Source organism: Colius striatus, chromosome 2, assembly GCF_028858725.1.
Source record: "Colius striatus isolate bColStr4 chromosome 2, bColStr4.1.hap1, whole genome shotgun sequence".
In the NCBI taxonomy this organism is placed as follows: Eukaryota; Metazoa; Chordata; class Aves; order Coliiformes; family Coliidae; genus Colius; species Colius striatus.
The window spans coordinates 122000006-122027481 of NC_084760.1; the positions used below are offsets into that span (position 1 = coordinate 122000006).

The 27476-nt window shown below is 56.9% G+C and overlaps 4 protein-coding genes across 8 annotated transcripts in view; 2 read left to right on the forward strand and 2 right to left on the reverse strand.

The window, feature by feature from the left end:
- RALGAPA2 (Ral GTPase activating protein catalytic subunit alpha 2) overlaps window positions 1–7425 on the forward strand; it is a 121218-nt gene extending 113793 nt beyond the window's left edge. For 2 of the 4 annotated variants that reach the window (XR_009818154.1, XM_061989409.1), the window contains 2 exons: window positions 2806–2845; window positions 5156–5245. Coding sequence is in view for 3 of the 4 variants with exons in the window: in XM_061989409.1 (XP_061845393.1) it covers window positions 2806–2810 (5 nt within the window). In the remaining variant the exon portion in view is untranslated. Of the gene's footprint in view, window positions 1–2805; window positions 2846–5155 lie in introns of all 4 variants that reach the window. The other 2 variants (XM_061989407.1, XM_061989410.1) reach the window with 1 other exon arrangement.
- The window catches only part of SLC24A3 (solute carrier family 24 member 3), a 343101-nt gene that overhangs the window by 29864 nt on the left and 285761 nt on the right, over window positions 1–27476 (forward strand). The gene's annotated exons all lie outside the window — the stretch shown is intronic.
- CFAP61 (cilia and flagella associated protein 61) overlaps window positions 1–27476 on the reverse strand; it is a 111623-nt gene that overhangs the window by 2638 nt on the left and 81509 nt on the right. The window contains exons 24-26 of one of the 2 annotated variants that reach the window (XM_061989412.1): window positions 17869–17959; window positions 15207–15378; window positions 5639–5740 (exon numbers count right to left, since the gene is read on the reverse strand). In XM_061989412.1, coding sequence (XP_061845396.1) covers window positions 5727–5740; window positions 15207–15378; window positions 17869–17959 — 277 coding nt within the window. In that variant the 3' untranslated portion in view covers window positions 5639–5726. Of the gene's footprint in view, window positions 1–1250; window positions 5741–15206; window positions 15379–17868; window positions 17960–27476 lie in introns of those variants that run through there. The other variant, XR_009818155.1, reaches the window with a different exon arrangement.
- INSM1 (INSM transcriptional repressor 1) lies at window positions 12093–13551 on the reverse strand. The gene is given in 2 exon segments (XM_061989419.1): window positions 12093–13485; window positions 13488–13551. Coding segments are annotated over 2 exon segments (1413 nt in total). The 3' UTR covers window positions 12093–12136.

The following is a 27476-nucleotide window of genomic DNA, read 5'->3' on the forward strand; positions in this document are numbered from 1 at the left end:
GGGCAGGAGCTGGGGCCCTGCAGTGCCACTGCCCAGTGCAAGGCAGAAACCATCTCTCACACTTGCTGCGGTCCCTCTGGCCCCTGCACAACTAATTAGCAGTTGCTCCAAGTCATGACTAATTAGAACTGTGATGTGTACATTTAGGGTTTAATTCCCAGTCTCTGAAACAACCAAGGCCAGGTGTGCAGCAGCATCAAGCGCTCATCACCCGTGCTGGGAGCTGTCTCAGGGGTGTTCTGCTTGTGGCTGACCCTCTCACTGCTTCAGTTACAGCCTTTCAAGGCCCTACTGTGTTATTTTTCACAACCAAGCAGCAGTGGAGCAAAGCTGCACGTTAACCAGCACTCTGGGTGCTGCAGTGCCTTACCGAGGGTCCGAGCTGCCCTGGGCAGCCCCTAGGCAGGGCCTGCTGCTCCCCACTGCCCCCCTGCTGCTGCCACCCCAGGGCTTCAGCCCCCTGCTCTCTTTGTAGGGGGTTGTGTGGCAGGTTCTAGTAATGGGGGGCTACAGGGAAGGCTTTAAAGAGCTGCCTGTCAGCTCTGGGACAGACCAGCCACTGCCCATCAGCAATAGTGGGGAACAACTGGCATTGACACAGTGGGGAAGGGGAAGAAGTTGTGGCACAGATGCAGAACTGTAGCAGAAGGTAGTGAGAGTGGGAGAACAACTCCACAGGCACCAGGGTCAGGGGAGGAGGTACCCAGGCACTGATGGAGCACAGATCCACCTGCAGCTGTGACCCTCTGGAAAGCCAAAGGTACAGGTGTGCCAATGTTGCATCCAGCTACCAGCTGAATCTAATGACCAACCATAGAATCACCTCATAAGTAGACAGCAGCAGTACAACCATGTCCTGCTCCTCATCCCTCTCCCAGAGGTGGTCAGCGGCACCCCAGGGAACACAGGGCATGGGGGAGTTTGCAGACCACCACCATGTAAAGAAACGAGCCGGCCTTGTGACCAGCTGCCTCCTTTAACTCCGGCAACACACTTGGGGAACAAACTTGTTCCAGCACCCTCTGGCCAGCTCTGCCCGTGCCCCAGCCCCCCGTGCCCCGGCTCTGCCCGTGCCCCAGCTCTGCCCGTGCCCCAGCCCCCCATAGCCCAGCTCTGCCCGTGCCCCGGCCCCCTGTGCCCCAGCTCCGCCCGTGCCCGGCTCTCCGTACCCCACGCTGGGCACCAGCGGCGCACGGACAGGCCCCACACCCCAGCGCTGCTGGCTCCGGCCGGGGCCGATCGTGACTCACCGCGCCGGTGCCCGACGGCCGGGGCCGATCGTCCCTCGCCGGGGCCCGACGGCCGGGGCCGATCGCTGCTGAGGCGCGGCACGCGCCGGACCGTTATGTGCGCGGCGTGACGTCACGCGGCCACGCCCCCGCCGCGCGCGGCCGTTAACCCCATCCCCGCCGAGCCGCGCGCGGCGCTGCCCCGGCTGCGGGGGGACAGAAAAGGCTCCGCACCGCCAGTGCCGCGTGTCACCGTGTGCAGGTGTCACCGTGTGCCGCGTCCCCCCCGCGCTCCGCACAAAGACATCAGCTGAATGGAAGGTCTCGGAGCAGCGCTGAAACCCCCGTGAGGGCTGAGGAAACGCGCAGCCCTGTTCCAGCTCACACCAAACACAAGTCACCGCAAGTGCCACGTGGCGTCGAAGCAGCTCCGGCGATGTGCTGTCCTGGCCCTGGGCTCTGCACCCCTGGGCTCTGCACCCCAGCGCTGGGCCGCTCCAGGAGTGTGTTGGGGCTGCTTGCCCGTGCCTGGGCCCGCAGCAGTGCCTGGCTTCAGAGAAGGCACAGAGCACCTGCAGCCATCACATCAAAACCCCACTGACTTCAGGGCTCTGCAGCAGCCCCTTCAGCCTGTGCATGAACACGGCTAAGGGCTCAGAGGGCTCTCCTGCCTGGCAGGGGCTGGGGAAGGAAAGGGCAGGCACAGGAGCAGCTGGAGCCTACTGCCTGGCCTTTACCAAACGTTTCTGCGGGGAATCTCCACAGCAGCGAGGTGCTTTTTGATGGAATGTTCAGCAGTGGTACACAAACTTCACCTGTTCTGTTGTAGTTCCTAAAAGCAAACTCGTCCCTGCTGAGCAGGGACCTGGACCCTTCATGAGGCACCTGCTGTGCTCAGGAAACGCGGACGCTGAGCCTGAAAAGCTGACCCTCGACCTCAGGAATGCTGTGGCCTTGCAGGGAGTCGGCTGGGTTGGTTTAGGGAGGGGCGAAAAAAACACCCTTCTGAGTTTAGAGCACCAGAGAAGGTGCTTTTAGTTGTGGTGCTCTGTGGAGGGTGTCCCCAGGGAGCAGCTGGACCCTCGGGAGCTGGGCTGTGTAGGGACAGCCTGTGTGGCCCTTGTCCTGGCACAGGTCCTGCCAGCTTCCTCCATACAACTCCAAGATGTTTCACCCTTAGCAGTACCAGTATCGCTGTGCTGAAGGCTGGGGAGAGGGAGGCATTTTGCTTTCAGGAGTGTCCATCTGCTGCAATGGCTGAAAGATCTTTTCTTTTTCTAGAGCACATGCCTTGGTGGGTTTGGGAAACCAGGTTTGTTCTGGTCAGTAGGTTTGTAGTCAAATAAGCTGTCTGCCTCTCCTTTTCCAATAGATAACTCTTCTTCACTTAAAATCTGTTTGAATCTGTATTACTAACTCGGTGTTTATCCCCCTCTGCAAGGGACGCTTTAAAAGCCAAAGGCTCCGTCCCCGTGAGGCATTATGAGCTGCGGGAGCCCGCGGAAGCGCCTGCTGAACAGCCCCTGCCCGTGGTGCTGCTCCTCAATTCACGTCCTTTTGTGTTCTCTCCCTTTAGATTAGAGTGTGTAATGGTCTCGGTACGGTAATTGCCGCAGGTAAGAGCGCTGCTTGCGCAGGCCCTGCTGCTGCTGGCCGTGTGCTCCTCCTCCTCCTCTCGCGCCTCCTGCGCTCGGTGCGGCCGCGGGGGCTCTGGGGTCTGTCTCTGCCTGTTGCCGCTGCCCCGTCCCACTGCCCACACACACGGGAGCCGTGGGGCCCCGAGGCCAGTGTGCCGGGCGCAAGGAGCTGCTGGGCAGCTCTGGGGGGTTCCCCCTGTTTGCACGTTTCCCATTTGGCTGAGCTGTAGAGGTTAATCCCTGCGCTGGCTCACCTGCCAGGCTGGAACTCGTGGGGTCTGGTCACTGCAGCGCTGCAGAGCTGGTGCCTGGATCTCACACCCTGTAATTTCACATTGCCTGCACGCCCTGTGAAACACACACCCAGAGAGAAACACCTTCCCCGCCCATATCACTGCAAAAAGAAACAGCACCAGGCCTCTGACAGCTGCTGCCCCCCCAGCTCTCAGCAGAGGTGCAGCTCCCCTTGCAAGACGGCCAGGTCACGAGAGTTTGTGCCCGACAGCTTGCAAGTGGAATTATACTACTTATATGAAAGCCTTTCTCTTTCATGGCTGTGATTGGCTCACTCTGCAGCTGCTCTCCCCTATCCATCAGGCCGGTTTTGGGGGAGCCCTGATGTTGGCTATGAGCTAAGCACTCTCCAGAGGAGGCTGGGGCTGCTGGAGTGTGTTGGCAGCAGGTGCTGCAGGCACTGCAGAGGTGTGTGCTCGGCCCACAGCCCTGCCTGGTGCAGCCCCTGTGCTTCCTACATGCAGCAGTGCAGTGCTGGGCGCTTGCATGGATACTGCTCCTGCTTGTCCATGTGCTGGAAACTGTATGATTTTGACCATCTGCCACTCTGCTGAGCTGCAGGAATGTAAAGTGCAACCCCTCCCTCACAGCCCTTCCCTCCCCCACGCTTCTCCCCACCAGCAGCACCGCAGGTTTTGTTTCTAATCCAAAACTGACAGCTCCACATTTTTCACAGAAAATGCCTCTGCATGCAAAGTCACATCTTTCACCTGTTCTAAATGTGGTATTTCCCCTACAGTCAATTGCCTTGCAGTGTAACTCTGGTAAGTACAGGCTGTCTTTGAAAGGCAAACGCTGGTTGGCCAACTGGCCGAGGGATTTCAGAGGAGCAGGAGGTATTTTTCTGTAGCCCCTCCGCATTGTTCCTTCACTGCTTTGAGTCATCCAATCATTCAGAGTCAGCTAAAGCATGAGGACAGGGTTTTACCCCTTGTAGCAAGGAAACAGCCCTCGACGCTGCCTGTGCCCAAGGGGTCCCATGGAGGCCCCCAGCATTGTCTCCAGAAGTCCCAGGACCAATGTGAGCTGTTCACAGCCATTCAAAGGCAGAGCAGGGCTGCTGCAGCCCCGAGGGATGGGGCAAGGGAGGGCAGCGCGTGTGGCATGAGCTCTGATGCAGGCATGTTGGAAACGCAGCCGAGTCAGCTGGGTCCCTGTCCCTTCATGGGCAGACAGAGTCCCGAGCGCTCTGCTGCCTGCAGGCCTCAGAGCCCCCGGGATAACAGAGTGGAAGGGGTATTAGTTACCTCTGTGGCCATCAGTCATGCCAACTAAGAGCCGATAAAGGCACAGCTGGTTGTAGAGCTGGATGTAGGTGTGTGACGCAAACCTCAGCCATGGGTGTGCACTCAGGTGGTCCCAGCCCGGGCATGGAGACATCCTGCGCCGTGCCCACCGCCCGGACACGAGGCTGAGCCTCCAGCCCAGCCCGGTGAAAACCTCGGTGTTCACAGAGAGAATTACAACGCGGTTTCAAAATGCTGGGCCGAGGAGCTGCTGGCAGCGCTCAGGGCTGGGCCAGGCCCCAGCAGCCAGAGCAGGGCCAGGCTGCAGCAGGGAAGGAGCCGCACGTGCCTCAGCTTAGTTATCTGCTGCTTGGTTTAACAGCTGCATCCTCATCCCTTCTCCTTCAGACAACCTGCTTCGCTCTGGCCTCCTCCAGTCCTAATTGTCTGCGGGGAACAATTGAGATGTAATTTAATGTTGTTGAACGGCAAAGTGTGAACACCTGCAGACGCCCCACGGCCGTTCAGGTTCCCCAGCCCACGGACGAAGATGCCGAAGGGTGGCCGTGAGCACGGGATGCTGACGGCTGCTTCGTGTCCTCTGCAAGCAGTGGCACTAATTAGAGGGGAAAATGGGTTCTTTGGGGGTTTATTGGAGGCTGAAACACCTCCAGAAAGGGTTTCCCGAAACCCAAGTGGTTACCCTGATGCACATTCAGGTGGGCTGCCGCTTCCCTTCCACCACTTGTCTGCCCCTTCTGTTTTCCAGGCTGCCTCACCACAAGTGCCAGCGCTGACCTGAGCGGCACCATCGGGACAGAGCTGCCGGGCCAGACCTCGCCCATGCTGCCGCCCGCCTGCAGGAGCCGTGTCCCTGGGAAGCTGCGCCGCTCCGCCAGCGCGCTCAGCAAAGCCTCCAGCTGAGCGCAGCCGCCGCCGGCCCCAGGAACGCAGCACGCCCGGGAGGGACACACGCGTCGTTTGCTGCCTCTCCGGGCCGTGCCGCTGAGGCCCAGCTGGCGCTGCCAGGGCTGGGCGACCGTGTGGCCACCACGCGCTGTGCCCGCCGCAGCTCTCCGGGCTGGCGGCGCGGGGCTGAGGGCAGCACGCACCACACGAGCCAGTGCCGAGACCACTTATTTACTGTTACTCTAGAGCCTCGCTTTTAGTCATTCCAGCCGACACTTCGCCGGGCACCGGGGAGTTCTGTGTAACAGAGGTTTCCGTATGAGCAGTCACGTAACGAGCGTTCCATCCTCGGGAATGCCAGAGGTGCTTTCCAGGGGGTGTCTGCACCAGCTCCCCGCCAGTCCCTCTGGTCGTCCAGCGCCCGTTCTGGGTCAGTAACCGGCACCTGGAATGCAGGAGGGCACTGTCAGCTTCACACAGTGCCAGCACCCGCGGGAGCGTCCCTGCAGTCACGGCACTTTGTTCGAGGTCGCCCGTCACCATCCCGTGTGTCAGTCCCGAAGCCCAGCGCTCGATCCCATGGAGCGGGGCAGAGGACGAGGCCCCTCTCCTGGGCGGCAGTGGGGGCCGGAGCCAGCACCGCTCGGCAGCTCCTGCGCCTGCCGGCCCGGCCGTTCCCCGCCAGCGCCTGGCGCTTGTGCCTGATGGAAGCCCCTCTCAGCTCTGCCTTGGGCCACGCACTGTGAACCCCCCACTGCAGGAACACACAGAACCAAACACCTTTCTGAAGAGCTGCACATCTGCTGCCACTGCTGCTCACCACGGCTTGACTCGTTACACACCCCACCCTGCCACAACCCTGCCACAACGCCTGCACCCAGGCGTCTTGAGGTACAATACAATAAGTCTGAAGGCTTTGGAGGCCGTGCAGTGTCCTCCTGGCACTTCGTGTAGTAAGCAGATCTTATCTTTTCCATAGGAAATGTATTTCAGTCATGTGAATCATAGTTTTCTAGGGGTGGTAACTTTTTATAGCTAAAAACTCCTGTACTGTAAGAGCAGAAGAAATCCGAGGGACATGCTGCTGCTGCTGGGTGGGATGAGAGTGGCTGGAAAGCCCCTGTGCTGGGGGCTGCAGTGGGGGGGAGCTGAGCCACCGGCCGTCCTGGCTGTGGGGGCGAGGAGCTGGCTGCACAGCAGCCAGTGCTGTGTTAGCTCTGTCCTGTGGGTGTTTTGCCTGTTCTCATGCATGGTGTCAGACCCCCCATCCTTCCTCAGGTCTGGGCGTATTGCTGCTGCTTCTCCTGGTTTTCTGTTTGTTTCACTGCTCAGTATCCAGCTCCCACCTCTCAGCCCAGTGTGACTGGGGTGAGGTGAAGGGGTTTCTGGTGCAGCCAAGTGCACCTCTGGGCCACCACTTCATTAGTGTTTTGCACTTGTCCCTGGGGGCTGCGGTGAGCGAGTGTCTGCAGGCAGGGAGTGCTGCTCCATGGGCACTGCCAGTGAGGCTGAGGCAGCGCTGGGCACCCCGGGGGCTGCCAGCCCTCCTGGATGTGCCTCCGTGGCTGCATGGCCTGGCCGCCCTCCTGTTTCTGCCCCACGGTTTGGGTTTGTCTTCTGCTGACTGTGTGTTGCTGAATGAAATTGAAAGATAAACCACATCCTTTATTGTGTTCCCAGGACTGGGCAGGTGAGGCTGCCTTGTTGTCAGTTATCCAGTAACGGGCTGAAGTGATTTCAAAGGCATTCCTCTGAATCACCTGGGACGCTGCTCCTCGAGCAATACGCAGCTCTGGTTCAGGGAGGGATTAAAACACCGATGCAAAATGAATTTTCCTGATGTGAAAACCCTAAAGATACGGATTTGTACAACTTGGTCAGTGGTTTTGCATGACAAAGCTGCTCCGTTAGCCCTCACACACCTCCCTCCCCTTCAGCAGGTGCTGGGAATGTGGGGGCCCCCAGCCCCAGCCCTTCCTGCCACGCTGCCACCAACTGTGGGCTGAAAGGAAAGAATGATGGGGTTTGTTGGGCTCAATTCTGCCCAGCTACTACTGAAAATTGTGTGTCCAAGGAACAGCTTTGTGGCAAAATAAGAGGTTTTCAGCCTCTGAGTCCAAAGAATAAAAGTTGGTTGCAGAACTGTGTTCTTATTGAGGCATCTTTCGTCGCTGTTGGGAAGGGTGGGCCAGCTGAAGGAGCTGCAGGAAGCCACTGATGAGGTTTGCACCCCACAGCACCCCACATCACCCACCACACTGCATGCCCCCTGGGGACAGATGGGCAGAGCCGCCCGTGGCTCCATGAGCCCCTTTCCCACCTCAGCCCATTACCAAGTGCCACGGGTCTGCAACAGATTTGGTATGAGGAGCACAAAGCACAGCCCTGTCCCCTGCCCCAGCCCTGGGCCATGTCCCACCTGCCCACTCAGGAAACCAGCACACCGGTGCTCGGCCAGGCCAGGCTGGCGCACAGCAGCTCCCACAGCCTTGGCTGTGCCCCGCTGTGTTTCCCAAGCGAGGCAGCCGATGGCTGCACCTGCTGTGTTGGTGGCTGTGAGGTGATACCAATTACTGCTAAAAACAGCCGCTCGAGAGGCAGCATCGCGGAGCATTCCCCTGCTGACAGGACACTGCGCAGCGCCTCGCCAGCCCGGTCTCGCGGCTCACTGGAGCTCACTGAGCTGCCTCTTTCAGGACCAGGAAGGTTCCTGTCATTAATCTCCCTGTTTCAGTTTGCAAACAACCCGTTTCAGACCATGGGTCCAGCTTTCCCTGTGCTCAGACAGGAGGGGGGCTCCAGCAGACCCCTCTGCCCGCGTGCGCAGAGCGAGCAGCCGCTGTGCCGGCGCGCCAGCTGCCCCAGGGACTGGGAATCCCGCCACAGTCGGGGCAGGATCGGTGCTTTCTGTGCTTCCCAAGCCTGTTCCTGCTGGACACAGCGAGGGCCATCAGCAAACTGCTTTGTGAGCTGACAGCAGGAGCCGTTTGCTGAGCGCCAGCCGGCCCGTGCTGCCGAACGGCACCACTGTGTCCCCAGAGGCTGCTGCGAGCAGTGCTGGGCACACAGCGCTTTCCACGGCCCTCCGCAGCTCTTGGTGGGCTCCAGGGTCTCCAGAGGCTCCAGAGGCGGAGGTGGAGGCAGAGGAGAGCCGGGATGAGGTGCCGCTTTGGGGGCACAGGCGACAGGGCAGCGCAGGGGAGGAGCAGCTCCGTGCTCAGCCAGGTCAGTGAGGAGTAGAGGCAGTTTCCTCCCCCAGAGGCAGCTGCTGTCCTGGGGGTCCTTGTAACCCATGGAGGTGGCACAATGCCCATCACTGCCAGAGCTGCACAAAGTGTGGTGATGCTGATCGCTCCCGGTGAATCCTGTGGGCAGCTGGTGCCTCACACTCGCTATGACCTTCTGCGCAGCCCCTGGGAGGAGGGAGCGCGCCAAGAGGCCCGGCAGCTCTCTCTGCTGCAGCCCAGTGACGCCAAAAGCCATTCCCCTGCTCTGCAGGGTGTTCGTGAAAGGAGCCCAGTTTCCAATGTACTCCAGTTTCACCTTTCCTTACTCCCCCCCTGAAACAGGAGTCTCCACTAACCGCACTTTCCACTGCAACATATGTTCCCATCAGCAAAGGATGTGGAAGCGTGGGTGCTGACGGCTCCCCCGACAGCTCCCTGCCAACCTGGGAAACTCTCCTGACCCCAGCAGGTTTTATCTGGCTCCCTACTGGGACAGGCACAATGTACTTCACTGCTGGGAACTCGATACCAATTTGAAGCGGTTGTTTTGTGGCCTGTCAGTGCCACAGGCTTAGAGCAAAGACTTCAGCAGGGGCCTGGCTGTGAGGATGTGTGTGGAGCCTCTGTGCCCCTCGGAAGGACGCGCCGGGCATTGGTGTGGATCTGGCGGCCCCAGAGCTGCCCCGTACTCTGGCAAGTGGCCATGGCCAGGCTGGGGGCACGCCGGGCTGGGACAGCACAGCAGCCGGGACTTTCTGTGGCCAGGGCCGAGGGAAAAGCCAAACCACGCTTCCTGCCAAGTGTGTTTCGCTGCCTGTGGCTACCTGCATTGATTGCCAGGTAGAACCACAGCTTCGCCCAGACCTGAAGGCAGCTCCGGTGTAACAAAGCTGGTTTCCTAGGAATGGAGACAGCACAGAGGCTCCAGTGTTTTCCAGCCTGATTGAACGAGAAGCAGCTTTGCTATATCCAAAAATATTCAGCCATTTCCTGGGAAGCTTCCCTCCAGGTCTCTGCCTTCCCCAGGGTGAAGCAGCCATACCTCAGGGCACAGCCTTCAGGGGAGCAAACATGGCAGGAACAGGCTGGAAACCTCTGCCAGCAGGCGAGAGCCTCAAAGGCACGACTGTCCCTGAGAAGTGTGCCAAAGCACCCGAGCCTGAACCTCCCAGCCCAGCCGTGGCCCTCGACATGCCGGCATGTGGCACGGTATTTGCATTCGGGGTTGCCAAGCAGACCTGCGTGCCCTGGGCTCGGCTCCGTGGCTTCTGCTGCTGGCGAGGGGAGAGGCAGGACGGCTGCACTGCGACACCTGAGGGAGGACTTTCACTGTCCCTGCACACCTCTGCCCCACTTACACTGATATTCCAGCAATTTCTGCTCAAAAAGTGCTGACCAAAACTTTTTGACCCAACCTGTGCAATTCCCACACACAGACACAAGCCGTCGAGCCCTCGCACACAATCAGGGCTGAGGACTCCAAACTGATGCCACTGAAAGCTGCAGGACCAGGCCCCTCCTCTGCAGAGCCCCACAGGCTATGGGATGCGGCCACTTCTGTCTCACAGGGTGAAGCTGGAGGGTGGCACTTTGTGCCACAGTTCCCCTGTCCCAACCGCTCTGTTGAGTGTTGGCACCTTCCCTCTGCCAAATGGAGTCCTGGCATGCCTTGTTTGCCCAAAGCCCCTCATTATTGAAGGATGCTGCTGTTACTGAAGCTTGGCTGCCCTCACCCTGGGCCTCCCCTGGGCCCAACAAACGCAGGCTGCAGCTGTTCTAACAGCCCCGGCACCTCGGAGTGCTGGGCACACGGCAGAGCCCCCACAGCACATCCTCTTGCAGCCAAGGGTTCCAAGTTCTGTACTTCCCCTTCAAAGGTGGTGTGTACATGTGTGTGTGTCCCTGCTACCATCACCTTTTCCCTACACCACGTTTGAGGAAGGTCCCTGGAAGCTATTCCACGGCTCTTCCCAGCAGCTGAGCACAGGGGCAGCCGGTGCCCCGGGGCCCACAGCAGCGGAGGGCAACAGGGGCATGCTCACCCCTGCTTGCAGACACACCTCACCCTGCTCCTCACCCCCCTTAGCTCTCCTTCATTAACCTCACGCGCAGGCACAGAGCTGGAGCCCCACGGCCCCCCGAGACCCCAGGGCCAGCCCCGGGGGAGCAGGAGGAGCACGCTTGAATTGGAAAATATTTTATTTGAATAGTAAATAATTATACAGTTGAAACAGTTCTATTGAAGCACTCTATAAATAGCTAACAGTTAAGAAAATAATGTGTGTAGAAAAAGAGATTGCATCTAAAAGTAAGAGCTGTCAGTGGCACAGGATAAAATGGTCAAGATTGTGTGTTATTCTAGGTATAAAAGTTAAAACCTTTTTAGCAGATCCCTTGAGAAAAAAAGATCTTCTAAAATGCACAGTGAAATGGCAGGCAAGGGAGACAAAAAAGCGCATTAGAGCATCTGCGATCAAATAATATCAATCTTCATAATTAATATAAATAAATAACGAATAAATAACATAATTACTCAAACCAACATATACAGATAGTCAACTCATGAGCTACCTCAGTAAGGGCAAACCGAACAGAAACAGAAAGTTGGCATGTCACAGTTAAGGCAGTTTCTACAGCATTTTCTGGAGACCATCAACAGCAGAGTCAAGGCATTTGTGGCTACACTAAAGGAAATTCTCACTCTCCTCAAGCGCTTTGATCTGGTCACATTTATAAGAACCGAACCGAACGACCAAAACAAACAAACAAAAAAAAGAAGAGCCCCCGGAAAGGTAAAAAGTAAAGCCAGATTCCAGCAGTTCACAAGCCGTATTAAAGCTAAAATTCGTGTGGCGAGTCCCAAGCGCGGCCGGCGGGACGCGCTCGGCGGCGGCCGGGCAGGCGGGAGCGAGAGCAGGAGCGGCAGCGGCCCCGGAGCGCGGAGCCGAGCGGGGCCGGCCCCGGCGGGCAGCGGCAGCGGCCCCGGAGCGCGGAGCCGAGCGGGGCCGGCCCCGGCGGGCAGCGGCAGCGGCCCCGGAGCGCGGAGCCGAGCGGGGCCGGCCCCGGCGGGCAGCGGCAGCGGCCCCGGAGCGCGGAGCCGAGCGGGGCCGGCCCCGGCGGGCAGCGGCAGCGGCCCCGGAGCGCGGAGCCGAGCGGGGCCGGCCCCGGCGGGCAGCGGCAGCGGCCCCGGAGCGCGGAGCCGAGCGGGGCCGGCCCCGGCGGGCAGCGGCAGCGGCCCCGGAGCGCGGAGCCGAGCGGGGCCGGCCCCGGCGGGCAGCGGCAGCGGCCCCGGAGCGCGGAGCCGAGCGGGGCCGGCCCCGGCGGGCAGCGGCAGCGGCCCCGGAGCGCGGAGCCGAGCGGGGCCGGCCCCGGCGGGCAGCGGCAGCGGCCCCGGAGCGCGGAGCCGAGCGGGGCCGGCCCCGGCGGGCAGCGGCAGCGGCCCCGGAGCGCGGAGCCGAGCGGGGCCGGCCCCGGCGGGCAGCGGCAGCGGCCCCGGAGCGCGGAGCCGAGCGGGGCCGGCCCCGGCGGGCAGCGGCAGCGGCCCCGGAGCGCGGAGCCGAGCGGGGCCGGCCCCGGCGGGCAGCGGCAGCGGCCCCGGGAAGGCACGGGCGGCTCTAGCAGGCGGGGCGCAGCGGCACCTGGAGCAGGATGACCTGCCTGTTCTCGGAGGGGTGGCACTTGTTGATGTGCCGGGTGAGGCCGGGCGAGCTGTAGAAGGTTGCCGGGCAGTACTTGCAGGGGAAGACCTGTGCGGCGTGCAGGAGGCGGAGGTGCCGCTCCTGGCTGCTCTTACTGGGGAAGGTCTCCCCACAGACGGGGCAGAGGCGGCACTCGGCGGGCGGCGGCGCGGGCGGCTCGTCGGCAGCGGGCTCCGGGGCGGCGGCGGGGGCCGGTGCCGGGTGCCCCAGCAGGTGCTTGCGCAGGTAGGCCTGCCGGCGGAACCGCTTGGCGCAGCGCGGGCATTCGAAAAGCCCCTCCTCGGAGCCCGCCTCCGAGGCGCCGCCGGGGCTCGGCGTGTCCCGCTCGCTGCCGCTGCCGCCGGCCGCCTCCTTCGGCGGCTCCTCCGCCGGCGCCCGGCCCGCCTCGGGGCCGCCTTTGGCGGCGGGCGGGCGCGGCTTGTGCCAGCGGCGGTGGGAGGCGAGGTTGGCGGGGCAGGAGAAGACCTTGTCGCACTCGGGGCAGCGGTACTCCACCCGGACGATGCGGGAGCAGCGGTGCTGCGCCAGCGCGAAGGGGTCCCCGTACTCCTCCTTGCAGAGCTGGCAGATGAACTCGCCGAGCGGCCGGGCGCAGCCGCCCCGCGCCTTGGCCGGCGCCTCCACCGGGCCCTCCTTGATGCGCAGCCCCAGCACGGGCGACGTGGTCACCTCGTCCTCGAAGGTCAGCTTGCGGATGGCCTTCGCTTTCTTGCCCGACGGGGTCTTCTGCCGGCCGGGCTCCGCGGCGCCCGGCGGGCGCTTGGCGGGCGGCGGGCGGACCGAGGCGGGTTGCGCGGGCGGCGCGGCGGCGGCCGCGCCGGGAGCGGAGCCGGTACCTCCGGCGGCGTGGCCGGCGGGCGGCTCGGAGTGGCTGGCGGCTGCCCAGAGCTTGAGCTCGGCCGGGGCAAAGACGAGCGGGTCCATGGTGGCGGGCACGGCCGGGGCGGGAAAGGACTCGGCCGAGACGGGCGAGCCCAGGCTGAATCCCCGCTCCAGGTACTTGTCCCTGCTGACGGGCCGCGTGGGGCTGTACAGCGCTTGCACGGCGGCATCGGGCGTCCCGAACGGCACCGGCGGCGGCGAGTCCCGCGGCGGCGGGGCGGCGGGACAGGCGGGCGGCGGGGGTGCGGCGCCGGCGGGGAGCGGTGGCCCGGCGGCGGCCTCGCGGCAGCAGCGCGCCCGGTACGACACGGGGGTGGGCCGCCGGCTGCGCTTCACCAGGAAGCCCCGGGGCATCTTCGCACCGCCTGCGCGCCGGCGGCGGCCGCGACTCACGCTCCTCGCTCTGCCCGCGGCGCGGCCGCCGCCGCCTTTAAGCGGGCCGGGGCCATTGTTCGTGCCGGCGGCGGCGGCGCGGGCCAATCAGCGGCGGCGCGGCGGGCGGCGGCGGCGGGCGGAGCGCGTGCACCTGAGCCCCCGCCCGCCGCGCGGCCCCCGGCGGCGGCACACGCCCGGCCCCGCCCCCCGCACGCTCCGCGCCGCCGCCCGGCCCGGCCCGGCACGCGCGGCCTTTGTGTGCCGCCCCGGGGCGGGCGGGGCCCGGGCCCGGCGGCCGCTCCGCGCCCCGAGCCGGCAGCCGCCGCGGGCTGAAGCTGCGCTGGGCTCGGCCGCGGCAGCCCGCCGGCCCCGGGGGGAAAGAAAGTTGGCGCGGGGGAAAGAAGGCGAAAGTCTCTTTTGTGGCGTCCGGGACCGAGCGGGGAAGGGGCGGCATGTCGGTGCGGCGGGTGGGTTTTCTCTGCCGGCGGCATCAGGTGCTAAACGGCGGGTCCGGTCAAGTGGGGAATAATAAGGAGCCGGCGTCCGCACCCTCGAGAGTGCGGGGAACGAACTCCGCGCTGCCGCGACCCCACGGCGGCCCCGTCCCGGCGGGAACCTGTTACGCGGTGCGCCCTCCCTCCGCCCGGGAACCGGGGCCCGTAACGCCACCTGGCCGGCCGGCCGCGCTTCCCGCTACCCCGCAAGCGCCAGGCCGCCGGCAGCCCCGACCTCGGGCTGGCTCCGCGGCCCCGTCTGAGCCGCGGCGCGCTGGGCTGTAGGAACGGAGCCGCGGAGGCTGCGCCCGGCAGGCGTGTGCGGGGGTGTCAGTGCCCGCTCCCGGGTTGTGCGGGAGGGCCAACGGCGCCGCGAGGGGCCCGTCTACGGCGGCCCCGCGGCAGGTGCAGCCGCCGCAGGACGAGCGCTGGGCCGCTGCCCCGCTCCCCCTTAACCCTTTGTCTGCGGCCCCGGCACGCGTCGCGGTGCTGCGCGCGCTCCACGCAGGATGTTGCGCGGGGAGCTCCGCACCGGGGCCGCTCCGCGCGTCGCAGGTGGCGGCGGGGCGCGGGGGATGGATGGGGGGAGCGGGGCGGCCCCCCGCCGCGAGCAGCCGGCCGGCCCCAGGGTCCCGCGCGCCTTTGTAGGGGGCGGCAGGGCACGCGGGCGGCACGCGAGCCAGCGCCGGCCCCCCCGCGCGGCCCCGCTCGCCGCCTTTGTGCGCGCCATTAGCATAAAGCTGCGCGACCCTCCCGGCGGGCGGCACAAAGGGGCGCGGGGAGGCGGGGGCCGGGGGCCGCCGCTGTCCCGGGCACCCCGTCCGCGGGCCGGACCGCGGGGGAGGCGTGGGGTGGGGGCTGTGGGGCCGCCCTGCCCGCGTAGCCCCCCCCCCTCCCCTCCGCCCGCCCGGTGGGACAAGCGTGTGGGACAAGCGTGCCGCTGGGCGGAGCGGCCCGCTGGGCATTAGCATACAGCTGCGGGCCCGCCGGGCACGCGCCGCCGCCCCCCTGCCGGGGCTGCCCACTGAGGCCCCTCTTCCCCCTCAGGGCTGCACACCGAGCGCCATCCCGCCCCGCCTGGCTCCGTCGGGGCTGGGCACCGAGGCCCTCCTCCTCTCCCCTTGCGCCGTCGGAGACCCCCCTCGCATCCTATCCCCGTTCCCCCCGCTTCCCCCGCCCCGCGCTGTACGCAAGCCGGGGGGCTCCGCCGGGCGGACCCGGCGCTGCCGTCTCACCTGCCGTCTGCGGGGTTCCGTCGCCGTCGGTGGCGGCCGGGGCGTACATGGGCAGGTGTGCGCGGTGTCGGCGCAGGTAGCGGAGGATGGGCCGGCTCAGCGGCGGCGGGCAGGGGCTCTGCTCGTCGGGCTCCAGCGGGGGCGTCTGCGCGGCGGGGCGCTGCCCGGGCACCTGCGGGGCACAGCCGTCAGCCGCCGCGCGCCTGAGGCGGGGGGGCGGCCGCGCGCGGCCCGGAAACGGCGCGCGGGAGGCTCAGCCGGGCCCGGCACGCGCCGACCCCCGCCCCGGAGCGGCAGCGCGCGGGGTGGCTGGTCCCTCCAAATTCACCCGCGCTGTGACGGGCCGCGGACGCAGGGCTTGCGTGGAGCTGAACCAGCGTCCCGGGGTGCAGCAGCCTGTGGCCGTGTCTGCCCTCTGCCCCACACGCTGTCCCACAGATTGCCAGAGCTCACCGAGGGGAATCCTCCCTGCCCCCCGATACACAGTGTGCTGGCTGCTCAGTGCTACCCCAGCTGCAGCCCCAGAGCCAGACCGTTACTTCGTGCTGAGGACAAGTGCCTTCTCCAGGAAATCTGGCGCTGCACATGTGTGCCCTCAGCTTGCTGCGATACTTCAACAGCTGATGTGGGTGCAAAAACCCAGCCCCGCCATCTGCATGTTTGCATGGCTGGAGCGCTGCATGTTGAAGTAAACACAGGTTTGTGGTCCTGGGAAGGGTAAACACTCGCCCTGCCAGCACCCGCTTCAGCGACAGGCAGGAGCCCCCTGCCAAGCCGTGCTGCATCCACCACGGGGTTGGGGGGACAATTCCAGTACACGGGCTAAAAACAGAGCCCCCTCCCAGCTGCAACTGGCTTCTCTATGCATATGTTACCACCGATGAACATCTCCCTAAATATCACCCCTGAATGCATGAGACTGATTTCCAGTTTCTGTGGAAACTGCAACCAGCAATGCCTGGCTGTGTACACACACTCACGGTTCTTCACCACCCCTTTTCAAGGAGTCATTTTCCCTTCATGTTTACGTTGCATTACTAGTTTATCTACATGCTGAAGAGAGCAGGCACAGGAGCTGCAGGAAGCAGATAGAAGGTCTGCTGCTCCGTTATAGAAACACAGCCCACCCCAAGGCGTTCAAAATGTATTCCCTAAGTGCATGGTACCTGCTGTGTATTGGCAGCGTGCCTAGGAGGAACACCCAAGGAAAACACAGAAATGTGACATGTAGTAAATGTAGTGAACACCACTGTGAAGAAAATCCAAACAAAAACCCAGAAAGTAAAGTCAAATTTGCATTCAGATGCAGGTACCATCGTCTCTGTGCATGTAAGCAATTCTGACTCATCGATGGGCTTTCAGTCCCTCTAGTGAGGCTATTTCTGTGTGTCAGGGCTACTGTAACAAGAGAAGGCTATGGCAAGCGAGTCTAATTTGTAGGGCACCAATTCCCCTTTCTCTAAAGTTGTTCACACTTACAGCACGCGAAATGTGGCTGAATGATGGCAAGAAAACCACTTCTCATCAGGCCTCCCATTCTGCACAGCACTTCACTCTGTGTTCTTTTATAGATGTCATCCGAGAGAATTTAAAAGAAGACTGTGCCGAGGCACTTTCTGAGCAGTGACAATGGGAGGCAAATTGCCTGTGGCCCTGGGGGGAGGAGGCAGGGCCGCAGGGCGGCTGCAGCTGTGGCCCTGCCACGCCAGGCTGGGCCCCGCAGACCCGCGGGCTGCTGCCCGCCCGATGCACCGGCCCTGCCTCTCGTCGCCCGCCCCCACCTGCAGGCCAGACACTCTGTTTGCTTTCTGCACAGGTGAAAGCTCTGTGAGCAAATGCCTACGAATGCCGCGGTTGCGCGGGATGCTGCTGCGTCACACACAGCACGAGGAGAGGGACGGTACATGGGTCACGAGTAGTGGGATGGAAGTACCAAGATCCAGACTGCAAGTTGTGTTTGGGATCAGAGGGGAGCTCAGCAGGGGTGGGGAGGCAGTTCTTGGGCTTGCTGGAGATCCGCAGTTAGCAGATCTTTTTGGGGAGCGCAGCGGGCTTTGGGTATAGAGCAGGCAAAGTTACTGGCTGCTGAGGCTTTATGTCTCTGTCTGCAGTACGAAGGCCAAAGCCATAAACAGCATTAGCAAACATTTTAATTTCACCCCTATTCAGGAAATCCACTTATCTCAAAAAAGAAAAAAAAAGCCAGTTGCTTTCACTCTTTCGGCTACAAAAGCCATTCCCTGTGGGGAGGCGTTGAGAGATCTACTTCTAGGCTCAGCTGAGACAGGTTTAGGGTAGCCTGTAGCACATTCTTATTGGGAAACGGGAGTAAAAGCAGGGGCCAACTGAAGAAATAAGCCTCCAGATTCTGCTGGGTAGTTGTACTGAACTGCCCCACAATGCAAGAATGCTGTGCAGGAAAACAAAGCAACTGAAAGCTGTAGCGGCACATTCGAAACGTGCCCAAGTGATGAAGTTGAGCAGCCTGCTGCCCTCACTGACCTGCCGTGGGGCACAGGGCCTGCTCAGGCCTCCCCCAGGAAAACACTTAACTGGCGTTTCTCCACGAAGCTTTAGCAGAAAGATGGGAGAAGAAACCAAAGTGAACACCACTAACAAATTACCTAAATAATAAAATGCACCCGCCAGTCATTTTTCTTACCTGCTCCGACATCAGGATTTGGCGCAGTTCCTTCTTCAGATCAATAAACCGATCGTGATAGATGGCCATGGACCAAGGCTCTCTGAAGTAGCTGGTTAAAAAAAGAAGACATTTAGTTATCTTGTGAACCTCTCATTAACCACTAATAAAGTATTTACCTGCTTTTTTGCCTTTATAAATTACAGTTCTGGACCCATCACGATCGTTTGTTCATAAAATGCCTCCTGTAACAGCATGGTCAATCAATTCTTTTAATGGATGTTCCTGATGTACAGCCAGCTTCAGTAATTACATTTAAAGTGGCTTAATTCAGAGCTGTGGCAAGACCCAGTGAAGAATCCTGATTTTATCAGAATTTAAAAGCCTGAAGACCTGTAACGAACGGTGTCTCCATTATCTGTCCTCATTTGAGAAAAGCAGATTGCAGGATTAACTGAACTGCTGCATAAACAAATTAAATTTGTGTAGACAATGACACAAATGTTGTTCATCATTAAGGTTTCTGGATTAATAAAGGCCAGAAAAACAGGCCACCGGAGTGTTGCAATATGTTCTTTGCACTAGTACACTGAGGCTAAATGGAACCCGTTCTAGGAGGAAGCTCTCGCCACTTTTTCTTTCCGTGACAGCATTCATGACAGCATTCTTCTGTGAAAAAGGAGTAAAAGGATGGAGAGGACAGGACCCGATGTGGAGCCTCAGGGCTGTAACAGTATGTAACCGGAGGCAGCTCGATTACAAGGCTGACACTTATTTCTCCTTACAATGAAAAATAACTTTTACAGGTTCAGTGAGATGCTGTGTGTGTAGCTCAGGGAGTCGGGAGGTACACAGCATCCATCCTGGCACGGACTGACCAGAACTCAGCAGGGTGCCCAGGAGGGGCACAGCCTGTGTGTCCTGGCCTTTGGGAGGGCCGCAGCTTGGCACTGCTGCCGGGACAACACACACGCTGCCACCTGAGCCAGCTGCCTGGGCTTGAAATCCACATCTGGAGAAAGACACTTAAAAGGTGCTACCCAAGTTTAATAACTCTGACATATCTATCTACAGAAAACTAATGTGCAGTTTCCTTTTCGCAGAGATTGCCAAAGGACTTGGCTCCCTACACACACTCTGAATTAATGATCAGCTCTCACTCCTGCCCTGGCAGGAACTTGCTGGGTTTTTTACGTACTCATTTCCTTCATCTGCTTTTCCCTTTGCCTCACAGGCAGCTGGGGCTGCCTCTCCTGGATTTCCACAGTGTCCAGCTCCGTGGGGCTCTCTCTGACCTACAGTATCACAAACACTGTATTCTTGCTCAGCCCAAGAGTGTCTGGTAGCACCCAGCATGGCTGACACGACCTACTCATTCAGATATGAAATGCTCAGCTTCAAGTGTCTTCATTGAAGTAATTATGTACCTATAACGTGTGCAGAGATATTCCCCTCATACATTAAAAAAAACTCTTTAATGTCAGAATTTAAACACTCAACACAAACCTTTAACTCATTGTCAATATCAGAGAGCGAAGCAGGGAAAAGAGGGGTGTTACACAAGCACGTTAATTAGACTCTGTTTTCACTGGTATGTCCTGCTAGAAGCCATATCCCCCTGGCCAAACATTTTGTTCTCCAGCTGGTGTCTTAATTTTAATTCTAACCCCTACAAGGTGGTTTTGTCTCTTGATTGAGGCACATCTTCAGCTGCCTCGCTTTAGTTAAGTTGTTCGCCTGCTCACTGACGGTTGCATTAGGTGATGTTTACAAAACCGTGCAGAGATGCTAGGTATTACTGCTACTGTTACCAGCTCAGCCCATGGCCACATTTGTAACCGTTCCTGTCAATATTCACAGATTTGGAGCTCAGAACCAGAAACATGTCACTCAGTTTGCAGTATTTAATGCAAATCAAATGCCCTTTTTTGGGAGGATGGAGAATGTCTTGCCTGTGTTTCCCAGACAGGCTGCCAAGAGGAGCTACCATCTAACATTTGCTCCCAGATTCCCTTTGCTCCCCATCACCTCAAGAAATGAAACCACCTAAGGCATTTTACAGATATGCTTCAGAGGAATAATTCACTCCCTTTGCCTGCTCTGCATTTTTACCTTATTTATCTTTGCAGTCAGAATCACCTTTCTAAAGGGACACATGTTGTTTCTGAGAGAGGATCTACATATGGCCACTAAAGGGGAGTTTAATAATGAAAAAACTCGTTTGCAGCCAAACCAACAGTTGACTTTCTGAGGCTCATTCTGAATTTTATTACCACTTCAGCAGCCGTCCCTCAGGGCAAGCCGGAGAAGGCTTGAAAGTATAATGCTCTTGAGCGTACACGATGGAGCTGGCACGCTACCAACAGAGGCTCAAAGGCTCCTCAACTATCATGAGAACGGCATCTGCCACATGTGTTTGCACCATTTAGTCTTTCATAACCTGCCAGAGTGATCAGGCTAAACATGTACAAGATGACAATGTTTGCCAGGAGCATAACGGGTTTTCAAACTTGGTCACTTCCTAATGGGGATCCCCTGCTGGCAGACTTTTATATGGGCAGAAGCTATCATGGGCAGGCATTTGTAATGAGATGGGATGAAATGGTCTCCTTTTGAAGACAATAAGCGACATCCTTTTTGTTGCTAGGAAGCTGGTCTCGCCTTTCATTGACAAACAATATTTAAAGTCTGTTCTGCCTCATTGGTGATGTGTAGCCTACCTCAGATGAAAAGGAGGAAAATATTTAGTGGCATCCTGCACAAGGGACACGGAACCTTTCCCTTTCCAAGAGACACTGCGTTAAATAAAGCTGGCCCTGCCAGCAGGGAACGCCGCAGTGGCGCGGGCACGGCTGTCCCTCAGACAGCTGTCTGCATCTCTTCTCTCTTTCATGGGCAGCTACACACTGCTCTGGGAGCACAGGACATCTGTCTGGGGCAGCGGATTCCAAAGGTGCTGCGTGCTGGTAGCGGGGCAGAGGCGCGAGGCTCCGGGCCTGTCCCCAAAGCCGGCTCTGATGGGGCAAGATCCACCGCTGACAGCAAGGTCTGAAAGCCAGAAAGCCTGAATCATGGAATGCAGAAGCTTCAGAATAACGTGCTCAGTTTGAATCATAGAATGAATCATAGAATGGTAGGGGTTGGAAGGGACCTTTACAGATCATCCAGTCCAACCCCCCTGCAGAAGCAGGGTCACCTAGATCAGGTCACACAGGAACATGTCCAGGCGGGGCTTGAAGCCCTCCAAGGAAGGAGCCTCCACACCCCTCTGGGCAGCCTGTGCCAGGGCTCCCTCACTGAAACAGGGAAATGGCTTTTTCTTATGTTTAAGTGGAACTTTTTGTGTTCCAGCTTCATCCCATCACCCCTTGTCCTGTTACTATCTACTATAGAAAAGAGGGATGTCCCAACCTCCTGACACCCACCCTTTAGATAGTTATAAATGTTAACAAGATGTCCCCTCAATCTCCTCTCCTCCAGACTAAACAGCCCCAGGTCCCGCAGCCTTTCCTCATATGAAAGATGTTCCACACCCCTGATCATCTTGGTGACCCTGCACTGGCCTCTCTCCAGCAGTTCCCTGTCCCTCTTGAGCTGAGGAGCCCAGAACTGGACACAGGACTCCAGATGAGGCCTCACCAGGGCAGAGTAGAGAGGGAGAAGAACCTCCCTTGACCTGCTGCCCACACTCTTCTTGATGCATCCCAGGATTTGTACAACAACAGAAACAAAAAGAAAAGTTAAAAAAATACCAGTAATTGAAGTGTTTGTGAAATGACTTCAGATCCCATGGCAAGAAAGTGATGGTGGAAAGGTGAAGAGCAGCTCTGCAGAGTGAGCTGCTCTGCTCTGGCAGGCTCAGCCTGCCACCGTTCGCAGCCTTGGCACAAGCGTAACCCTCACACAGCCCAGTCTGAGGGCACCGCTGCACTCCGCACGTGGGCTTCCCCTCACCAAAACACCACAAAGCAAGGCCTGAGTAATTGCCATTTGTGTTACTAAAGATGGGCTTCTAAGAACCACTGTTGATTTTGTCCTTGTGCATTTCACTTTGGGGGCTTTTCTTAGGAAATCTCATGCCGAAATCCTCTCAGAAAAACAAAATGAATTGCTGGTGGGAAGAGAAGCTGCAATCAGTGACACGGATGTACCCGACATGGCAAAAAGCACAAACCGCTTCTTAAAAAGGTTTTGTTCTCTAATTTCTCTTAATACAAAAGTAAATTTCATTACTACAGTCTGAAAAATAATAGTTTTCTTTTTAATATGAAGACTCTTAATAGGTTTTTAATTACTTCCATTCCTTTTCTTGCTGCATCCGTGAGCTCGCTGGCAGCAGCAGTGGCCGGTGGCACGGCGGGTGGGCCCATGGGCACACGCTGCCCTGACAGCTCACTGTCCGCCTGCAGCACTCCTGGCGACTTCCTTCTGCTCTGGGTTTGGCACTGTGGGATTTCCAGAATCTCGAGGAGCAGGTGGGCACTCTGATGCCTTTGAAAAACTCCTCTGCAGCCCACTGGCATAGCAGTAGCCATTTCATCTTACAGCACATAAGAAGAAATGCTCTCTTGCCAGGAGAAGAGAAGATGTGTTCTTTTGGGGACAATATGTGGATATTTTTAAGACTCTTAATTACAAAGATACTGTGATTCCAGTAAAAGGTAAAGAGCATGTCCAGATCTACCTTGGGTAGCTGGGCCAGGGATCACAAGGTGTAAACGTAGGGACAATATAGATACAACCACTGAGCGTTTCCTGCTAAGTATCATCCGACTGATCCTTTTCAAAGATGGCTTGTTTATGTAGGTAAAAAGCAAAACTAATTTCCCTAAAATCCCACAAAGCACCACCTGCAAGCATTGTTTTTAATCACAAGGAACATAAAATGTTCTTTGCAATGTCATAAAGTTCACCTACGGCTGCTGAACACCCCAGCAAACGTTGAACCAACAGCATGCTTGGATCAAGAAAGCTATTTAACTTCTCACTCTTTACTCACTGAACACCTGTTTATCCAGACATTTTAGTCACTTCTGTGAAATTCATTCACCTAGGACTCTCTGTTACTGCTCTGACCCAGTAATTAGTGAAATCAATAGTCTTACAGACAGTGAATCTGATTTCCTTCACTGGGCAGATGTACCAAATAATGATGATGTCCACTAATTTACAGGCTGGCATTTCTTTGGTACTTTCTGATAAGTAAGTCATAGGAAGGACGCCTGTGCTTTTTTACCACTCTCAACAGAACCACAACCAACCCCATAGAGTCCTTTCTTTGGAAGACAACTGGTTTAAAACCTGTGCTTCACCAACCCCTTGTTTCTGTAGCTGCAATAGCAAAACACAGTGCAGCGTGACTCATCGTGCAGTTCTTGCTCGAGAAAAAATGGCCACTGCGTCCAGACTTTGTAGAGGACAATACTGATCCCACTGGGCCCAGTCCAAAACCTCTGTGGGGCTCCTGCAGTGACCTGCTGACTTGGGGGGGGGGGTGTGTGTGGCACAGTTTATAGTGGGTATTGCTTGCCAGCACCTGCGCTTTGCCCATTAGCCATCATGGCTGAGAAATCATTTCTGTTTCCTGCACTTCTAAGGTCCTGGCAATGTTACACTGAAGTGCCATTACCTGGAGGCACCATCAGAAAGCAGATCTGGGCAATACTCGCTGCAGCCCTTTCCTGTTCTGAGTATCCTTGAGAGATTCTGTCCCTTACTGCAGCACTGGAACTTGGTAAGGTTTAGGTACTTTACTAGACAGCAGCAGTTACTGTGTAGCTGATTATCACTGAGCTGCTCTTTAGGCGTTCTAAACTCTGTGCTCTTCCAAGTTGACATAAAAACACTGCCGTCTGCTCTCTTCAGGAGGAAATTACAGCTGACCCTGCAAGGAGGTTTATTGCATTTTTTCACATAGTGCTACTTCCCACGTAATGGATTATGAAAAACAATTAAAAGGAAATGAAATCTGATGCACAAACTCCACAACTGTGCTGTGTGCAGTACGATTGCTTTTCTGCAGTGACTTGCTTATGAATTCAGCATTCAGTCATTCACAGTGGCTTGTGTAATTATTACTGTGAATCGGCAAGGTTGGGCTGCAAATCAGTGTGGCAAGACTCAGATGATTCGTCTTTACTTACTGACTGGGACAGAGGGTTTCTTAGTAACGTAGCTCTTGGTCCCCAAGTTAGCTGCTCCGTGATGCTACATTGATACATGGAAATGTAAAGCCACCATTTATATTGATTTGCTATGTAAGAACAGCTCTACCAGTGCACCTTGGGGTTAGCGTTTAATTCTGGTAGCTAAAAAGCTGTTAGTGCTTTGATATCCCTTCATGTGTTTCTCTTTCCTTATCCCGTCTCTCTCTTCATAAAAAGCACACAAATTTTCCTCTAATTAGGCTGTAAAGTGTACTGAGTAGCATTAGTCCCTCTCAGCCACGCTCGCTACCTGCCACATCTCCTTTCTGGCTTTTTTCATCCCTGCAGAAAATAAGTCTCACTGTCTGCATGATGAACAAAAGCCTAAGGTGGAATCCCTTAAATGTAATCACAGTGTGCTAATGGTATGGGATTCCAAACAGCAGTACATTCTAGTATTTCTCTTAATGAACAATCACTCTTCCTTTTTGAAAGTCTGGTTTAAAAACAGCTTTTCTGTGCAGCATGCATTTCATGTTCAAACAATCGCTGTAACATGTTTAAATCTTTACCCGGTCCCTGTAAAAAGAATACTGAGAACATCAAAAAACATCAAATGATGTCCTTTTATCCTGATTTATTTGTTACATTATGAGATTCGTTAGAGTTGCATCAATAGACAGTCCAGTGTGGTGTTTCTGCTTAACCTCACATTACATGGCACTGTCCAATAAACCACTTTTAGCCTGATGTAAGCAGTACTATGATGTGTGAATTGAACTGGAGCAGGCAAGGTCTAAATGCTTACTTTAAAATAGGTAAATGTCATTCATATTGCTCAAAATACTTTTGAGTATTTGGCTTGCACAGCCAATATGAGACACAGAGGATGTGAGCAGGAATAACAGGGTTTGAGGAGAACAGCTAAAGAAACATCCACTCACTTGTATACTTTCTGGGTGGAATTTTGCAGAGCACCTTAGTGACAGAGAGTTCCACTCCCTTCATGTGTTTCTGTGGTGTGTTTGGTAGCCTCGTGTCCTCCTGCACATCAGTACCTGATGATGCTGAAGCTATGCCCCTTATTTTTTTCAGGGTGCTTAGCCTCTTGGACAGGAACACCTACCATGGCCAGGCTGCATGCAGGTCTTTTAACAGACATCTGGGGTGGACCACTGCAGATCTATGCCTGTATAAAGTGCTGGCTGCCCTCAGATGTGAGCATTGAATCCTCTGTGCCATACTGGCACTGGGAGAAAAGGAATTCCTTTGTCACAACATTTCAGCAAAAGCCCCTGTACTTTCAGCCCTATGCACAGGTATTGCCTGGGCATATATAAGCCACCCTCTCATCTCCTACTTGTCAGAGTCTCTGGTTAATGTCTGCCAATGGGGGCCTCTCTCTATGGACCTGGCCCCTCGTATCACCAATGCCCAAACTGATCTTTGCAGCTTGCTGGACATAGAAACCCCAACTCTGCAGAACCCCCAAAGCTTGCAATGGAGATGAGGCACTTGGCACACCTGCTTCTTGCTGCAAAGAGCTTTGCTCTCATGTGGTGAACATACACTACTTGAGACCATTATGCAGGTTAAACAAATTGTCAGTGAGACAAGTCCTTAAAATGCTGTGTCAGGGGCTTGAGTGGGGCCGTTTCTGTTAACAGGGAAGGGGCTGTGGTGCTGGGTCTAAGTGGGACCCATCTCTGGGGCCGAGCCAACTGGGCACCTCTGCGACCACTTCAGAAGAACAAGAGGTAAGAGGAGGGCCGTTGTTCTTCCCGGGAGGTGGCAGAAGGAGTTGGATGAGAGAGGAGTGGCCATGTGGACCCTTCTCATACTCCTTCCCAGGACAGATCCTGTAACATTCCTCAGCTCTGGGCTGCAAAGCCTACACACGCACGCAGAGCAGAACCTGCCGTGTCCGGTCTCTGTGCAGCACGATGGCTCCCTGACGCAAGCAGTGAGTACAGATGACTGAAAGTACATTGCTGCTAACAACTAAATATAAACACAGCATAAACGGAGCACTTGGTACTCCCTGCTATGTGTTACTCAAAACACTGTCTGCTACACCATGCATTAGTCTGTCAGCATGCTTTGCATGTTGTTAGTTATCAGAAGTGCTTAAGATGCAGCATCTTACTAAGTCCAGCATTCCACAGAGAGGAAGCTTGGGGAACAGGTATGAGAAGAAACTCAAGGGGGAAGGCTGAGTATCACAACGTTTCAGAGGGTGCCCTTTAGAAATGGCTTGGCGTAACGATGTTGCCTCTGACAGGACATTTCATCACTGTCAGCCCAAATCTGTGCCTGTCCTGCAGTGCTGCTGCCTTTGCTGCACTCGTTGCCATGCAACAGTGGTCCTGTCATCGTCATCAGTATTGCTGCTGTATTAATGTGATGGAACCAGCATCTTCTGCAGGTCGTGACTGAAAACAAGTTCATTAATACAACACCCCAAGTAAGAAACCACTCACGCCTCATTTGATAAATAAGCTACTCAAGCATTTTAGAAACTAGTGGGTCAGATCTTTATGCATTATATTAGAAGATTTGGTTTTCATTAATGCCAAATGAAGCCTACATGAAGCACTTCTGTCACACATTAAAGGCATGATGCCAGTGAGCATCCATTTGGTTGCCAAGTATCAGGAGACTCCTCTAATTATCCATTTTGTACTTAAGATGCAGCAGAGGGAGATTCCTCTGCTCTGTGGACACGTTCCATAACTTGGCAACTGCCTTACAGTTGCCTTCACCTCGGGAGAACACAAAAGGGTGGCACTGGCTGGGTACGTGGCTGCTTTGTGAAGCGGTACCGAGCACTGATGAGCAGCAACAAACACATAAGATTAAAAATAAATGAAAAAATATTCAGAGTTCCCTGCCCATCCCTCTCTCTTATCTGCTGCTATGGCAATGGGAAGAACTTGAAGGCTTTCAAGGGAGCACCGGAGACCTCTAAGGGAATGAAGATGGTGCAGGGGATACTTCACAAGGAATCTACTGGAATTTGCTTTCTTTTTCCTTCAAGAGAAGTGTTCCCTGTTGGAAACAGCCTCACTCTTGGCTGCTCAAATTCCAGTTGAGCGTCTCTTAGACGCAACCATATGGGAGATGAATAAAAATGGCAGAAACTGCTTGCTAAAGTGGATTCCAAATCTAGAGAGTAATGCTGTTAAATTCCCAGGCAACACAAAAAGTTTGTGTACAAGATCCACAGCTTTAGGGTACTGTGCCCTTGGTTCCTATGGTTTTTCCTGTGCTGACATGTACAGTGGCATGGTAAAACCTCTCTGCTCAGGAACATGGTGGCTGAAGGCACAGATGGAGTGGGTACACCTGCTGTGGTGCCAGGGGGCAATAGTGTCTTTTTCTTGAAGCATAATGACAAATGAGGATGAGGCTTTTCTTGGTCAGTAAAAATCACCTGTCCAAGGCCCTGACTATTTGCCCAGTAGACCCTGACATTCTATAAAG